Source organism: Equus caballus, chromosome 20 (assembly GCF_041296265.1).
Source record: "Equus caballus isolate H_3958 breed thoroughbred chromosome 20, TB-T2T, whole genome shotgun sequence".
Lineage (NCBI taxonomy): Eukaryota > Metazoa > Chordata > Mammalia > Perissodactyla > Equidae > Equus > Equus caballus.
This window is the reverse complement of record NC_091703.1, coordinates 61,129,903-61,147,731: the sequence shown is the minus strand read 5'-3', so window position 1 is coordinate 61,147,731 and position 17,829 is coordinate 61,129,903. Positions and strand designations below refer to the sequence as shown.

The 17,829-nt window shown below is 35.5% G+C and overlaps 1 protein-coding gene across 1 annotated transcript in view; it reads left to right on the top strand.

The window, feature by feature from the left end:
* Positions 1–17,829, top strand: part of LOC111769165 (protein eyes shut homolog) — a 1,017,614-nt gene that overhangs the window by 74,575 nt on the left and 925,210 nt on the right. Inside the window, exons 6-7 of the mRNA XM_070244139.1 lie at positions 5,621–5,717; positions 5,907–6,014. Coding sequence (XP_070100240.1) covers positions 5,621–5,717; positions 5,907–6,014 — 205 coding nt within the window. The remainder of the gene's footprint in view (positions 1–5,620; positions 5,718–5,906; positions 6,015–17,829) is intronic.

Below are 17,829 nucleotides of genomic sequence, written 5' to 3'. Positions count from 1 at the left end.
AGTAACCGTTAAAGTACAATGTAGTAAGAGCTCTTCCATTCATGACAGAGATATGCACAAGGAAAGAGGATTTGTGGATGTATACCCCAGCTTTCTTGCTTAGTGTAACAACTCCGAGTTGTGTTCCATACGATTTCTACGAGGATCTCCAGCAGCCTCAGTTGCCCACAGCAATAACCTGCTTATTAAACCACTCCTTCCCGCATTTTATTTCCCCGCTCCCTTGCAATAATTTCTGGGGTCACCTCTTAAATAAGTTATTTGTGCACAAATCATCATCTTAGAGTCTTCTTTTGGAAGAATTCAAGCTAAGACGCATAGCAAACCCCATCCCTCTGGAAATTATAGTTGATCCAAGTCTGGGCATGGGACTGGGAGATTGCCATGCAGAATGCTTCCTTGGAAATGAGGCTGAGAGAAGCAGCTTTCTCCTTCTGATGGAGTCATTCAGTTGGTGCAGCCAGCACCGTGTTCCTTTGGCGATATGGAGATCTGTACGCAGTCGGAGAGACGTGCTTGTGAAAGAACTCCTGGTTGTTCCTATAGCTCTTTCTTCACTTCTGCAAACTGCCGCTATCCTTCCCAGCTAGGCTGCCAAGAAATCCCATTCCTTGCCTAAGTTAGTGTTTTTCTTTACATTGTGTGTGATCGAAAGAGCAATGGCTAATGCATAAGTGAAGGGAAAGAGCTCATTAAGTAGGAGAGATTGAATAAAGTGAGTTCAACCTCAGGCTGGTAGGAATGGAATATAAAAATGACGTGAGAGAGTTAGATGTGACTCTAGATGAAATGCACTTGACTGTCAGTGTGCACAGCGTTCAGTAGGGTCTCTGTACTAACGTGTGTGTGTATACAGTGAGAGATCTAAAATCATTTTATTCTTAAAACATATTTCTTTTATAATATTCTCTTTAGGAAAGATTCTCTGTCTCTCTACTTTGAATTATGTCTCAGTTTACAGGCAAAAGTATCACCCTATCAAATACTTTTAATTCAGTTGAAAGGGCTTAGTTTGCAAATGTAGCCACTTCGTCCACATCTCCATGGTGAAAGCAGCAAAAGTTTCTTTAAATGATCCTTTACAGAGGATTAAATGTGGAAAAGACTCCATATAAGACGTTGTAGTGAAAGGAAGAATCAGATCATTTACATGTGCCATTGATTTACAACTGGGAGTCTAAGCTTGATGGATCTGTACAACAGAGGAGGCAAGCAGTTGCATTTAAATGTGTCTATTACTCCAGTGTGTATACTATTATCATGATAATGCCACATTTCCTAAGGTGTATAATTCTGAGCAGCAAATAAATGTGTCTCTTGTCAAAATAGTTTGTCTAAATGAAAAATTACTCTGTTGACAATTAAAAGCCTGTGCTCATGTAGTAACATATATCTGTTAGATTTAAATAGCTGTGGACATTTATAGCAGGGAAATTCTTCCAAGATTATATATATTGTTGTCAATTAACTTTAAAACATGTCAAAATTTCTTACATTTAAAATATTAGCTTTTATATTCATTTCCTAAAAGTTTACTTAAAATCAGTGTTAAAAAACCTTAGCAGGGTCTATTGGAAATTTTAGTTCCATCTTTTCATATTTCATAGTTTTTAAAGTTACCTCTGCAACTATTTAGTAATATTGGTTAATTTTTAAGAAAATATTAACATTTTTATTATCTTGTTTTAAAATACAAAGAAAACAATAGTTAAAAAAATATTTCTGACTTGCCAAGAGAGAAATCTTTTTCTGTTTTCATAAAGTTTTAAAATGTATGGAAATTAAAGATTTTAATTAAGAAGAATAAAAATACTGCCTTTCTAATACTTTTGAAAACAATTAATTTTAATATTTTTAGTTTTTATTTTAAAATGTGTGGTTTTTACACTACTTTGTTTGAATACGTGAAAGTTATACTCTAGCTTTTCCCTATTTACCTTCATTTCTAATTACTCCAACTGATACTACTTCTGATGTGAGAATTCTCAAAGCATAGCCCTAAAAGATAAAATGTTTCCTAAAGCAGTTTTGTGAAAACCTAACCGTTGTTAATGTATTTTGTTTTATTGTATCCATGCTAGAGGATCAGGTATAAAAAGGCTACAGTTCTTAGAACTTAGAAAATGTTAAGTAATTTAAAAACTATACTTATAATCGACATTGATTTAGCTCCTGAATTTAAGCAGTAGGTTTAGTAACTTATTTTGTGATGTGTTTTGGGGAATTGGGAAGTGTAAAAATACCATTTATTAACCAGTCATGTGCATTTGCTGGGACAATACACAGGCAAGACACTGTAAGAAAAGGATCAAGAGAGCGTCTGTCTGAGAACGCCTCCTTACTTGTGTATAAAAATTCTACTGCAGTTAGTAACATAGGGTCAGCTGGATAGTTCTGGATAGGGATAAATAACAGGGGAACAGCATAGACTGAATTCACTGTACTTTCAGTTTTGACAGACTTTTAGTTATACTGTGTATATTCAAAGCAAGTATCCTTCACAGGAATAAAAATCAACTTCTAACACCAAGGACCATGGAAAATTTAATTTGGAACTAAGTGTATATACTTTCCACTCCTTTATATCCCCAAAGCATAACCTTTCTCAGCAAAGCTTTGGTTTATTTTAAATGCAGTCCATGCCTGCTTTATTTTTTCTCCTAATGTCTACAGCATTTCAGCAATCTCATTTCCTCAGCCCATTGACATATGTTGCTAGTTGGTAACAAAGCTCCATCTCAGAAATGTCAAACTAAATGAATCAGGCAAAATCAGGAAAACAAGGTTATCCTGTGAGCTGTCCAAGCTCCCAGGTCCTGAATGTTCTTCCGATGCATCACCAGCTGAACGCAGACAGGCACACCGGCACTGCTTTAGCTGGCCAATGTCCCTGACTACCCGTGCCTCAGAAGAACATTTCTAAGAAGGATCTTAGTGTCAAATTGCCCTGCCTCCCAGAGGAAGCTAGTCATGCTAAAAGTAGGAATGGTGGAATGCATCCAGCTTTCTAAATAAATCTTTAAGTTGTAAACAAATTTTTTTTGAGGAAGATTAGCCCTGAGCTAACTACTGCCAGTCCTCCTCTTTTTGCTGAGGAAGACTGGCCCCGAGCTAACATCCGTGCTCATCTTCCTCTACTTTATATGTGGGACGCCTACCACAGCATGGCGTGCCAAGCGGTGCCATGTCCACACCCGGGGTCTGAATTGGCGAACCCCAGGCTGCTGAGAAGCGGAACATGTGAACTTAACCACTGCACCACCGGGCCAGCCCCTAACTTATAGACAAATTTAACTACAACCAAATATTTAAAGAAATAGTTTATTATGTTACTTATAACTGTACTATGATATTTGCAGTTTAAATATAGCAGCAAAAGTGATGGATGACTGGTGAAGTGTGTTAGAATAATAACTTGCACATCTAAAATTGGGAGAACTAAGGGCCAGCCCAGTGATGCAGTGATTAAGTTCTCGCACTCTGCGTTGGTGGCCCCGGGGTTCAGAAATTTGCATCCTGGGAGTGGACCTACACACCACTTATCAAGTCATGCTGTGGCAGGCATCTCCACGTATAAAACAGAGGAAGTTGGGCACAGATGTTAGCTCAGGGCCAGTCTTCCTCAGCAAAAAAGAGAAGGATTGGCAGCGGACGTTAGCTCAGGGCTAATCTTCCTCAAAATAAATAAATAAATAAATAGAATTAGGAGAACCATATTAACTTGGAAATAACGCATTTTAATTTTGGTGTTAATGCTTGGTTTTTAATTTTGCTTTTAATTTTAATTTTGGTAATGGTTTGGTTTTAATTTTGGTTTAACGGATACAACATCTAGTGCATGAATGAAATTATAAGAGTGCAACATCAATGTTTAACTTGAAGAATTCAACGATTGAGTGAAAATAAAATAGGACAAATTAGTCCTGATGCTTGTCCTGAAGACTAGTAGGTCTGCTGGTCACACAGGCACTCCTGGTTTCTTATGGCGTCCATGTGCATCTTCAGACCATCTTTCTACTTTTAGCCTATCATTGACTCTAAAGTGAATTTCTCGTAGATACCATGTAGCTGGTTCTGTTATTTTATTTACTCTGTCTCTGCCTTGTCATTGGAGTGTTTTTTAAAATCATATTTCATGTAATTATTGACATTTAGGCTTTAAATAAACCATCTTGTGATTTGTTTTCTGCTTGTTGTATCACTACTTTGTTCCTCTGATTTTCTTTTGGGTTAAGTAATTTTTAGAATTTCATATTCTCTTCTGCTAAAGAGGAAGCCAGATATCACAAGACGTGGTACCAACTTCCCAGTCTCCAACGGGAAGTGGGTTTGGCACTTGACCTGATGGTAGACACCACAGAGAATGGCAGTAGCTCGTGGCATGGTGTGATGTGAAAAGATAAAGAAGGCCAGTCCCATCTTCTCTCACGGGCATCTGAGTGAGGAAATACTGAGGGGATTTTCCCCTGAGCAGTAGGTACTGAGCTGAAAGGTCAGGATACAGAGATGGAGACCAAGGAAGCTGTGCTCCGTCAGCTGCATGCCAGTAGCACAAGCTTTCACGTGAAGAGGTCTTTGAAGATAGAAAGCAGAGGGACTATATGAGAAGGCAGTAAGGGAGGAAGGCGGCCATCATGGGTAGCTAGACCTCCGTCCACTTCAGGTGCTTCTCAGTTCCACTCCTAGTCTGTGTGTAGGCCAATAATAAACACAATGTTCTTCCAGTAACTTGAATGACCTCTGTTCCTCAAGCTAAATAAATCTGAGCAGAGATTGACATTTATAATGTCACTGCTATTATTTGGTGCTTAGTTATATCACTGAAAAAACAAGACAAAGGAAAATCCTCTTGTTTCTTACATTTTCTACTAGTATAGAATAAATATTATCAATAAAAAGGAGTATACGTATATATTTTGTTTTACCTAGTCCATATATAATCATGGAAATAATTGTTTAAATGATCATCAGAAAATACTGAATATTTAATGTGTTAAAAAGTGATATCTTGCTGAGTTTTTCTGATAGAAATGTTGAAATAATCACAACTGCCTCTCTTATCAGTCTGTATAATTTTCTTTCATGTTCTTTGTTTTTTTAAAAATATAACTGGAATGTGTTTAAATGGATGAGTGATTATGTAGCTATGACTCAAAATAATTTGTTTTCTGTGAATCACTTGGATACGAAAAGCAATTAAATAATTTGCCTCATCTGCTAACTGCCTTGAATAAATTTGATCACTGGAGCTCAATTTTACTTTAAGATTGGTCATCACATTAATTCCTTTGCTTTCCAGATCGTTTCAATTCTTCTTGCTCAAACATTTAAATACCTTCAAACAACAGCGACATTAGCAACAACTCGACTTTCCCAGGGGATTTAGTAACGTGTTCCTTCCTTGGTTCTTTCATTTGAGCTCATTAATTAGAAAGTAGCATAATTTTATTTATACGTTATGTGAAATAGAATTGTATGAGAAGCCAGAGATAAGGTGGTTCTTTTTTTTTTTTTTTAGCTTCCATTATGAGCATATTCTCCAGACTCTTTACTACTGATTCTGATTTTCACACTCGAAAGTGAGGATTGCTCATCCATACCCATCTCATCTCTCTTACAGGATTTGAAGGTGAACACTGTGAAATTAACACGAATGAGTGCTTCTCTCTTCCCTGCCAGAATTATGGTGACTGTGAAGATGGGGTCAACAGTTTCAGGTAGAGAAAACCAAATAATATCTAGATGTGTGTTTTAGCATCTAGATGTATCTAAATGTATGCATATTTATAATTCCAACTGACAAATTGCACATTTCTGTTTATTAACATTTTGCCATGATACCATTATTTTAAGCTTCAACTTTATACATTTATATTAATAGAGTTATTAAATTTCTTCTTTAAAAGGTGTGTTTGCAGACCCGGGTTTTCTGGACCTCTGTGTGAAATTGAAACTAATGAGTGTTCCTCTAAACCTTGCAAAAATAATGGAACCTGTGTGGATCTAACAAACAGGTTAGAGGCTGCTTTTTACTGAATCAACTATTTTATATGCGAAATTTAATAGATGTAAGGTGAACATATGTGTACCCAGCATGCAACGTAAGGAGCAGAACAATGCCGATACTCTTGTCCTTCTTGGCAAGAACTCTGCTGCCCTCCCACCCAGTTGTATTGAATATCCTGAATTTATGTTTCCTGCCTTTGCTTTAATTTACAGTACTAACTATTTGTGCATATGCCTGAACAAAATGCTCTTGAGTTTGAATATCAATGTAAGTTAAATAATATTGTGTATAGTTTTCTGAAATAGTTCATTTTGTTGAACATGACATTTCAGCATTATCTGTTAATGTATGTATCTGTTGCTCATTTTTAACTATTGTAGAATATTCCATCTTAAATATATGCCAACATTTATTTGTCATTCTCTTGGTCATGGATATTTGGGTTATTTTCCTCACCAATAATAATACTATTACAGTTTTCAAGTATTTCTCCAAATACAGAAATACTGATGGTACTCTAGTTTTCATACCTAGAAATAGAATAGTTGGATCATTGGGTAGACATTTTCACATTTACAGTATCATTTTTTTCCCCATTTCATTTTGAAAATTGAACATTCATACTCAACAAAAGTGAATAAATTTTCCTATTAGCATTGTCAGAATGTTCCATTTAGGCTTATCTGCTGTATGTAAAATTATAACGCCTTGTAGTTTTTCTCTGCATTCCTATGATAACTTACGAGGTTGAGCATTTTCTCATACATTTCAAGAAATTTAATTTTTCCTCTAGATATGCCTATTTATGGCATCTGCCCTTTAATGTTCTCTTCTTATTGATTTGTAGGAATCTTTCTAAATTCAAATTATTAATATTTTTGTTAGTTGTATGTACTGAAAATATCTTTTATTGGTTGTGGCTTGACATTTCACCTTCTCTATGATAACTTTTAGATACTAAAACTTAATTTTAATGTAATTAAATGAATCAATTAGTTTGGATATGGCTTGCTTTTTTTTTTCTTGTTTAACAGTGTTTGCCCTAGGACACAGAGATGTTTCTTATATTTCCTTTCAATATATTGAAAGTTCTGTCCTCCATGTTTAAATTTTAATCTATCTGGAACATTGTGTGTGTTTGTGTATGTAGTATAAGTTAGGAATCTAAGTTTATTTTTTTCCATACGAATAACCAATTCTGCCTATTCATGTATTGAATGGGTCCATCTTTTACTCTCTGATCTCCCCTATTGGCAAAGCCTTCTTGGTTGCAGATCAAGTTCCCATATGTGAATATGTTTATTTCTCTGCCTCTCTTCTATTTCCTTAGTTCAGTTGGTCATCCACGTACCAGTACCATGAATCTTAATTACTTACCTTTGAAATATCTCCATACCAGCAGAGCAAGACATCTCATATTTTCAATCTTCCTCTTGAACGCTTGAGCCATTTTTGACAGTCTCTTCTGTTACCATCAACGTATGTTCTGCATAAATCCCTAAATCCTAACAAGCAAACAAACAAAGACCAGGTAGAATCTTGATGGGAATTCCATTGGATTTATAGCTCAATTTGAGAAGAATTGATGTCTTTATTTTGATCTTTTAAAATATCTTTAAAAAAAACCTTGGACGAATTCAACTGGACAGTCATTGATTAGGATAAAAAATAACTCATTTTGCCCAGTCATGGTTGCTCTCGAAGTACCAGGGGCTATGTTTATCTGTCTTAGTAGACACCCAACATCTAGAATTGCTGTCTACATTTGTGTCACAACCTGCTTAAGTTTCCAATAATCTTCTTTTATTTCTATCATTTTCTTGGCCATCTGGCTTTCTCACTGTCCAGTCTGGTGAAGTAAACGAGGACAAGCTTTGAATCATCACCCCTGTAACTCCTAAGCCTTTCAAGGGGACACTAATCACTACAAGTCCCTTAGGGATACAGAATAATTGCTTTCAGTTTGAAATCTTGGAGTCTGAAGGGGCATTTCAAGATATTCTAATTGGGTTTTCCTCTATAATAGCTCTTATTCCAATGTAGAAATTCTGTCTATTACTGAATGTATTGATGACACTATACATTCAGGAACTATGGGGGAAAACACAACACAACAAAACAAAAGAAAAGATGGATTTGTGACCCATCTACGAGATCTCAATAAGCTTGTACTCCTATTGGTAGAGCAGTGGTGTTTCAAAGATAAGTCTAAGTTCTGAGCCAGTATCCAACAACTCCTAAAAGGTCTGAATATCTTTCTGTCATCAGTGAACAGTCATAGTGGTAAATGGCCTCAGATCTCTCTGAGGAGGGCTTCAGGAAGATACATGAACACCTGTGACTATTCTTCTTCAAGATTATTCTTCAAAGAGGCTTTAGCTGAGGGACTGAGTCTATGCTATAGCTTAGGTATGGAATTGTTTAAGAGGCTAGGAATCCCTACAAAGGTGAATTGAATTACATTTCTGTCCTGCAGACCTATAGATTTAATTCCATGTGTGTAGGGTAGCACCATAGCAGACGTATATTTCATTTCTAGAAACCCATTACTGATTAGCCACTGCTAAGGATATCTGTGAATCAATCCATCTATCACCATTCTGCTTCTCTGATTTATGTGATTATTTGCTCATTTTTTATCTGGTAGTCAAGTATATCCAACAGGCTTTATCCATTCTTGGCTCCTACTTTTCTAATTTAGATCAGGGAACCCAATTTCACTGTAGCATCTCACATTGTTATCTTCAGCCTGTAAAGGACCATCACCACAAAGCTCTTCAAGACACTAGTTCCCCTCACCAGCCCTGTTCTTAATCTTGGTGAATGGAATGTCCTCCTGGATGAATGGAGTTTCTTCCTGGGAGATTGGAATGCCCTCCTATATTCTCTGGGAATAGAAATTAAGTGGTAATTGAGCAGCTTACACATAATAGATCCATTCAAAAATTTCTGTAACAATGAGCCTATGAACAGCTTCCTGTAATATACATCAAGAAAACTCCGGCACTTCTGCCTCACTAATCTAAGCTAGAATTAAGTCCTGTCTTTAATTAGCCAGCCTATCTAATACCACCCCTAGACGCTCATATTAGCATGTTAAATCTTCCCTCTGCATCCATGTCAATAAGTGCAGCTTATTTAAGTCTTGTAATTATTCTCCCTTGTTGTGTTCACCTTAAATTTAGTCCCACAGATGCTCCCCAACTTTGTAGCAATACAGATTTGTGGGGTCATGCAAATCTTTTAGGGTATAGGCTATGTGTTTCCGGTTAAGTGTTTCCATCTCTCATCAGCAAATGTTGGATCTAACCATTTTTATGTACTGAAACCAATGAGAAATTTGGGGAGTGGGCCAGGGAAAACTGGCAACAGCCTGTAGGTCAATTTTTCAGCGGCATTTAGAGGAAAGCTTGTATGCAAAGAAGCATAGATTCCGTAAGACACAGGAGAGGTTTGGCATCTAAACAGTAAAGGAGTTTACGTGAATTCAGAAATTCAAGTTCCTCAGCCATGTCTGTCCTCTGTCTGCAGGGGATATGAATTCCTCTGAAGTTACTATACAGACTGTATTGTGTTGCTGTTGTTGCTTAGCAAAGAAACCTGAAAACTCAGTAGTTAACAGTAACAATCATTTATTATTACATATCTGTGGTCTTCTGAAATTTGGCTAATGTAGGTTGGGTTCGCTGAGGTTTCTCTGGGACACAGCTGAGGGGAGAAGAATATGTGCAGGTCTGTTGTGTCAGCTGAAATGGACGTGCTCCAAATGTTTCTCATCCTTTTGGGACTAGAATGTTCTTCTCATAGAGGGGCAGAGGCTCAAGAAACCAAGCGGAAACATGCAAACCCTGTGAAGCCCTAGGCTCGCAACAGCACCCTTCCTCCCTTACCCATAGATCACTTTCCAATGAAGAATCACTGCCAAGCCTGAAAAGTGGGGGCAAAGAAGCACACTCTTCCCATGAGGAAGCTCTGGCCAGGAAGGAGAGTGGTAAAGAATTAAGTTAAAAATGTTGTCAACCAAACAGAAGATAGGAGTAGTAACAGGAAAGTAGACCCACAGAAAATATGTAGACTGAAGCATGGGGCATTAAACACATGGCATTTCCAGTTTGCCCTGCATGGGCCCTGAGAGAGAGCTCTGAGGCAGAGACTGCAATGAAATGCTGAGTAGAACTGAAATGACCTTACACCTCTAAATGAAGTTTTTTCATATGAATTCATTAGATGACTTCTGAGGACTGCTTTGCCACGTGTCAGTAGGAGATCTCAAAGAGCTACCGGGGGAAATGCCAGCCAAAATGCCCTCTGTTTAAAAGAGAGCCCATGTTGTCGATTCATGAACACAAGAATGATGAGTTCATTTACAGAGCTGAATTGATTATAGTGTTGATGTTGACCCTTCAATCTAGCTGATGACAGCAAAGTGTTTTCCAAACTGAGAAAATCGTAAGAAGCTTGGGGGAAAATAACCAACTACAATGGTGAGCAACTTGACAGTCCAATATGCAGATTGCTGAAGAGATTTTGTGAATATTAATCCTCAAGTTCAGCTCATGTAGAGGAAAAACTACTTCTGCCAGTGCAATACATTGACTGAACCATGATTGAAATAGAGCCTCTTCCTGACATGAAACAGATGTTGCAGTTTGCTGGATGTGACTTCTGAACACCTGACTAGCCTTGCACAGAGTGCTGGCATCTCTGTTCAGAGGCTCTTCCCAGAGATCGGAAAGGTAAAGAGGGAAATGAAATGTCTCAGTACAAAGCCTAGCTTTGTTCAGAGACATCCTTAGAGGATGATAGTGTAATGAACATGAGCTATTCGGAACCCCAAGGCAATTTCCCCCTGGAGAAAAAGAAATGGCAGCCACTTTGGAAGACAGTTTGGCATTTTCTTACAAAACTTGCAACATGATCCAGTAATCGCACTACTTGGTTTACCCAAATGAGTTGAAATTTATGTTCACTAAAAAACCTACACACAGATGTTGATAGCAGCTTTATTCGTAATTACCAACACTTGGAAGCAACCAAGAAGTCCTTCAGTAGGTGAACGGCTAAGTAAACAGTGGTACATCCAGACAGTGGAATATTACTCAGCACTAAAAAGAAATCAGCTTGCAAGCTATGAAAAGACATGGAGGAATCTTAAATGTCTATTACTAAATGAGAGAAGCCAATCTAAAAAAGCATCCAAGTGGTATGATTCCAACCAAATGGCATTCTGGAAAATGCAAAATGTTGGAGACAATGAGGAGAGCAGTGGTTGCCAGGAGTTTGAGGGAAGAAAGGGATGACTAGGTGAATCTCAGAGGATGTTTAGGGCTGTGAAACTATTGTGTATGACTTATAATGGTGGACACATGTAATTATACATTTGTCAAAATCCGTACAATGTACAACACCAAGAGAGAACCCTAAGGTAAACTATGGACTTTGGGTGATAATGACATGTCAATATAGGCTCATCAATTGTAATAAATGTACCACTCTGATGGGGGATGTTGATAGTGAGCAAGTTTTGCCTGTGTAGGGGCAGGGGCTATATGGGAACTTGGTACTTTCTCCTTAATTTCACAGTGAACCTTAAACTAATATAAAAAATAAAGTCTATTTGAAAAATTCAATCAACACAGCAACCTTTTATCTTTTCAATTTCGCTTGTGTTTGAGGCAATAAGCTGTTAGCGATAACTGAGTAAAAGCCCACAGAAACTGTGCCCTAAGCATAGGGTGAAATCAGTTTAAGGTTAAGAGGATATAAGAAAACATGGGCAAAGCATATAAACAAGCAATTCAAAGAGGAAGAAAAATAAATGATCAGTAAACAAATAATTAGAAAACTTGAAGTAAAATGAGATATTTTATGAATTTCCAAGGTTAATCTCATTCACTGCTCATGGGAGGAAGGAAAACTAGTTTGGGGAAAATGTTGAAAACTTCATGTGTATACGCACCATAGAGAAAATCTTGAATATGGGTACAAAAAGATACTTACAAAGTTATACATTTGTGGTATGTTTACAATGGTGAAAATTTAGAAACAAACCAAGTAAATAAACAAAAGTGTTACATAATAAACAGAAAACTATATATTGTTTTCTATGAATAAACTACAGGAATATATATTGCTTGCAAATTTATTAAAATATATGATTGAATGGAAAAAATGTATCAGAATAATATATGCAACACATTATTTAGTAAAATATTTTGTAAGAAACTGCCAAACTGTCTTCCAAAGTGACTGTACCATTTTGCATTCCCACCAGCAGTGAATGAGAACTCCTGTTGCTTCATATTCTCATAAACATTTGGTACTGTCAGTGTTCTGGATTTTGGCTATTCTAATAGGTATGTAGTGGTAACTCATTGTTCTGATTTGCATTTCCCTGATGACGTATGATGTGGAGCATATATTCTCATGCTTATTTGACATTAGTATGTCTTCTTTGGAAAAGTGTCTGTTAAGGTCATTAATCCTTTTGTTTTTAATTAGGTTGTTTGTTTTCTTATTGTTGAGTTTTAAGAGTTATTTGTATATTTTGCATAATGATCCTTTATTGGATATGTCTTTTCAAATATTTTCTTCCAGTCTGTATCTTGTCTTCTCATTCTCTCGACATTGTCTTTCATAGAACAGAAATTTTTAGTTTTAATAAAGTCCAGCTTACCAATTCTCTCTTTCATGGATCCCGCTCTTGATCTCATATCTAAAAAGAATCAAACCCATGGTCATCTAGATTTTCTCTTTTGTTATCTTCAAGGAAGTTCATAGTTTTGTATTTTGAATGAGGTACGTGATCCACTTTGAGTTAGTTTATATGAAGTGTGTAAGGTCTGTGTCTAGATTTATTTATTTATTTATTTGCATGTGGAAGCCCAGTTGTTTCAGTACCATTGTTGAAGAGACCATTTTTTGTCCATTGAATTGCCTCTGCCCCTTTGTCAAAGATCAGTTGAGAATATTTGTGTAGGCCTATTTCTGGGCTCTTTATCCTGTTCCATTGATCTATTTATCTATTCTTTTGATGATATCACATTGTCTCAATTACTGTAGCTTTAGAGCACGTCTTGAAGTCAGGCTGTGTCAGTCCTCCAGCTTTGTCCTTCTCTTCATTATTGTGTTCTCTAGGTCTTTTGCCTCTCCATATAAACTGTAGAATTGTTTTGTCAGAATCTACAAAATAACTTGCTGGGATTTCATTTAATCTAGAGATCAAGTTGGGCAGAGCTGACATTTTGAAAATATAGAGTCTTCTTATCTATTAACATGGACTATCTCTCCATTTAGTTTTTCTTTGATTTCATTCGTCAGAGTTTTTTAGTTTTACTTATAAGAATCACGGGAATATATTGTTAGATTTATACCTAATTATTTCATTTGGGGGTTACTAATATAACATATAATGAAATATTAAAATCTATTTTGAACAATGCATACCAATCTAAGAATAGTGATTTCTTCTTAGTGGAGAGGAATGGAGAGGAATGAATCTGGTGTGTGCAAAGGAGTTTCAAATACATCTGCAATGTACATTTTTCTTAAAAGTTCTTCAGCAACTTGGAAAAATACTAGGATGTGTTAAATATGGATGATGGTTATATGGGTGTTGATTATTTTATTCTCAGAAAATTACTTTATTTAAATGGTTTTGATAAAAACCATTTAAATGCATTAACATGCTTCAAAGAGAAAAAAATCTATATAAACAGATGAAAAATGAGTAATCACATTTTTATATCCCATATGTTTTGCAAGAATACGTTTTTTGATATAAACAATTTTATTTTGGTGTGTTTTTAGCCTATTGATATTAATTTACCCATTAAAAATATTTGAAATAATCTAACTTCATATAAAACCAATTGTTGTATATTTAGTACAAATTAAATTATAGACCCACACACAAGAAAAATATTAAAAATAGTAATTATTACATAATATACTTCATGATTACATCCATGTTTTTAATCTGTTTCATTCTCTCTTTTGGTTATTGAAACTGAGGCCAGCAACCATTGACTTAATCCTAATGACTTCATTTAAGGATGAATTCCTTGAGATATGCCAGCATGTGGATGACAGCCACAATTCGTTTAAAGCCATTGCAAAACGCTACATTGGAATTGACATTGTCTGACACCTAATAACATATGTTATCCAGTAGAACTAATGTCTTTTTAAGCCATAATCATAAGTTCACTTAGGTCACTGACAATAATATTGATCTACTGAAAATTTATAGCTAAATAGAGAATTCACCAAAACGATTACAGTAACAGTGGCTGGTCCATTCAAAGAATACAGAAGAAGAAAATGTTCCAAATGCTTGGCTGATGTGATTGTCATAACTAAATCATTATCAACAAGAACTTTACAACCAATCAGTGTGTGAGGTTCATGAGTTTAGCAGTTCTTTACTGTTGCAAAGTTGAAAATGATTGGTTAATGTGCATTTAACTAAAAGCCAAAAATCTGTACATTCTTCTATAAATTGTTTGCCTAGAAGCTAGTTATTATTCTGAATGGCACCTATTCTACTGAACATTTTGCCTTTTCAGATTAAATTAATTAAATCATATTTAACACTTCTCAGATTAAATCCACACCCTTATTCAGTAAAATTCTAATAATGACATAAAAAGGCTATTTTAAAGATAAACCATCTCTGGAGCAAATATATTGGGTAGAAAAAAGTTGGTTACTTTCCCTTTTTGCTTGAGGTACACAGAATGTACAACACCTGAAAGTACAGCATCTTAAAGATGCTAGATGAATTGAAACAAATAAAATAAACTATGCATATCACAGCATGTTTGATTTCCTTTTAGATTAATATTAAATTTGATAGTTTTTACAGATGCAAACTTTAGAAGTATTATATTTACTTTTTTTATTATAATTGTTTGTAACTTAAATATACCTGTATCCATTAAAAACTGAAAAGTTACAGAACAGATATTAAGTTCTATCTCATATTTTATAATGGATTAAAAATTTTAAAATATATAAAAGATTCACTTAACTTTAAAATTGTAAAATTTTAATGTAAGAATATTTATCTGTGTTGCAGATATAAAATAAATTGTTCATGTTCTGATTAATAAATGTCATTAATTATAAAGAACTATGATTCAAGAATGCAGTTATAGTATCACAAGAAAGAGGTATAAATTACTGTAAAATGTTTTATAAATTCTCTCAAAATTTGAATTGCTATAAATAGGCTAAGAGGTTCTAATCATAAAGTTTCACCAGTGACAGGTTATAGTTTTATTTTTGTCTTTTGAGTGTAGGTTTTTGTAAAATTATCTATTGAAAGAAATATATGTCAAATCTTAATATTATAAATCTCTTTTTAAATCAAAACTCTCATTAAAAAATTTATTCTATCCTTGGATCTTGTAATATGGTTTAACCAATACAGTGGTTATATTTTAAAATAACTCAGCTTTCTAGAAGCATCAAAACAACTCCTCTACTTATTAATTCCTTTTGTATCTGAAATAAGATTGATGCTGGCCCTGATATCAGTTCCCCTACATTAAACCCAGCCTATATGGGGTTAAAACCAAAGCACTCTTTCCCTGCTTACTCCTTGGCTCTGGCTCCAGAATCTTCTATCTGCCATGGATACAAACAGCCAAGGTCGTCCACTTGCAAATTCCTTTCTCATCCTCCTCCATAAGCAGCCTCCCAAGGCTGAAACACAGGCTGGTGAGAAAGCACCCAAGACGACAGGCTCCTCCCACCCCTACAAACAGACACACTCCTTGCAACCTTTAAAACCCCTTGCCTTCCATCTTTTGGAGAGAGGAGACAAAATGAGATGAATTTGAGGGCTTACTCTTGTCTCCAGGCTGATATCACCTGAAATAAAAACCCTTTCCTTGTCATAAGCCTGGCATTCCAGTTTTTATTTGGCCCCTCTTGTGTGGCATGTAGGGAACCTATGTTTGTAGGCGCTAACCAGAGGAACACAAAAGAATAATGTAAAGACTCACATAAAGCAGGGGCTCCTTGTAGGATTATAAGCCCTGATGGTTATCTTGCATTTTCCATCTCATCTCACTATGCAATATCACAGTATATAAACTAGAATTACTCTTGTTTATCATTACTTTATTTTAATGTATTAAATTTTCTTCAGAAGTCACCTGTTAAAATGCATTTTAGTGATTGGAAAAGTATCTTGAAAACCTATCTGGAAAATTTTAGGTCACTTTCAAATTAAAAGAAATTCAAACAAAAATGTTCAATATCTTGACAATCTAGGTAAGTTTATTTCACTAAAACTTTTGAAATAAAAGCCTTGCATTTAAATTAGAAATTTCTATTTCATCAAAAATACATCATGTTTCATCATCTTAATTGTTCCTTTGAGACAAGATATTTTTAATATATGCATATTTGTGTTTTAAAAGTTGTTAAAACAGGGTTTTGTCAAAAGGAAAAAGTGTTTTAGAGACTTTTAATATACAATGTAATAATTACTATAAAATTAACTAGGTCACTTAAAATGTTAATAAAAATCAAGATTCACTTTTAGTTTTTCCCCTTAGCCTAGGTAGATGTGGTCTGCATAAAGTAGGGATGGGGCCCTCGGCAGGTAATTGTGGAACAATATATATACCAAAGCTGAGGGATTGTATACTTCAGCCAGAGGCCAGTAGGAGGAGAAATGTGGTGAGGATCCTTTCCGCCACAGCCTGTGCACGTTTAAAGAGTTGAAAGGCCAGGGTGGGTGCAACAGAAGTAGATGGGAGTGTGCAGTGCTGGGCTGCCCCTCCTGTTTGAGAGGGGGAGGGGCAGAAGGATGGGGTAGAGAAGAGAGAGAGAGAGATGTGCTGTGTGGGAACAGGAGGGAGGGAGGGGGGACATATACATTCTAATTCTTCCAGACAGACTAGACACAGAAATTCAAGGTATATGCTCTATTCTCCAATAGAGATTTGATTTTCATGGAAATTTGCCCTAATATTATGCAATAAAATGAATGTAATTTTTAGTGAAAACTACGAAAGGATCCAGAAAGCTAAAACTCAGAAGGTAATTAGAATTGGAAAATAAGCAAAAGAGAATTCTGGGTAGGTGAGGAAGTCTGAATCTCTTCATACGTCCTCAAAATGACCAGATAGGCAAATAAAAAAATAAAACTAAATGAATCTCATATCTTCAGCCCAACAAGAAGACAGACAAATGAAAAATTTCACGTTAACTGATGGAGGAAGTAGAAAAATATGTTTAAAATAATGAATACAGGGTTTCTCATTGTTGGAAAAAAAATTGCAAATAGATAGTAATTGGCTAGACTGAAATGAACCCTATTATGTTAAATTAGAATTGGGGTGTTAGTATGAACTCATGCATTCATCTGTATGTATTTATAATACACACATATACACACAAACATACATAAATATAGATATAGAAATGGACATAGAGGTGTGCATATGTATACAGAGACGCAGTTATATGCATACAACTATATGTATACGTATACACATAGGCACATACATAGACACTATCTTGGTTTCTAAATACCATTCTTCACTTAAAGGAGCCAGGGCTCCTAGGAGAAATGGCTGATTCTAGATCTAGGACAGGAAATTTGCAAGATAAATTTGTACATTTTGTGCTAGAAAATAAGAAAGTGCCCAAAGAATGATGGAGACATGTCAAAAAGATACAGGAGACAGCTTGAAGAGGTTCCTACCACCCAAATCTCAGACAAATTGAATTGAAATAAATAATAATAGTTATGTATTTGATCCACTGAATAAAATAAAAATTCATGAATCCATATAGATACAAAT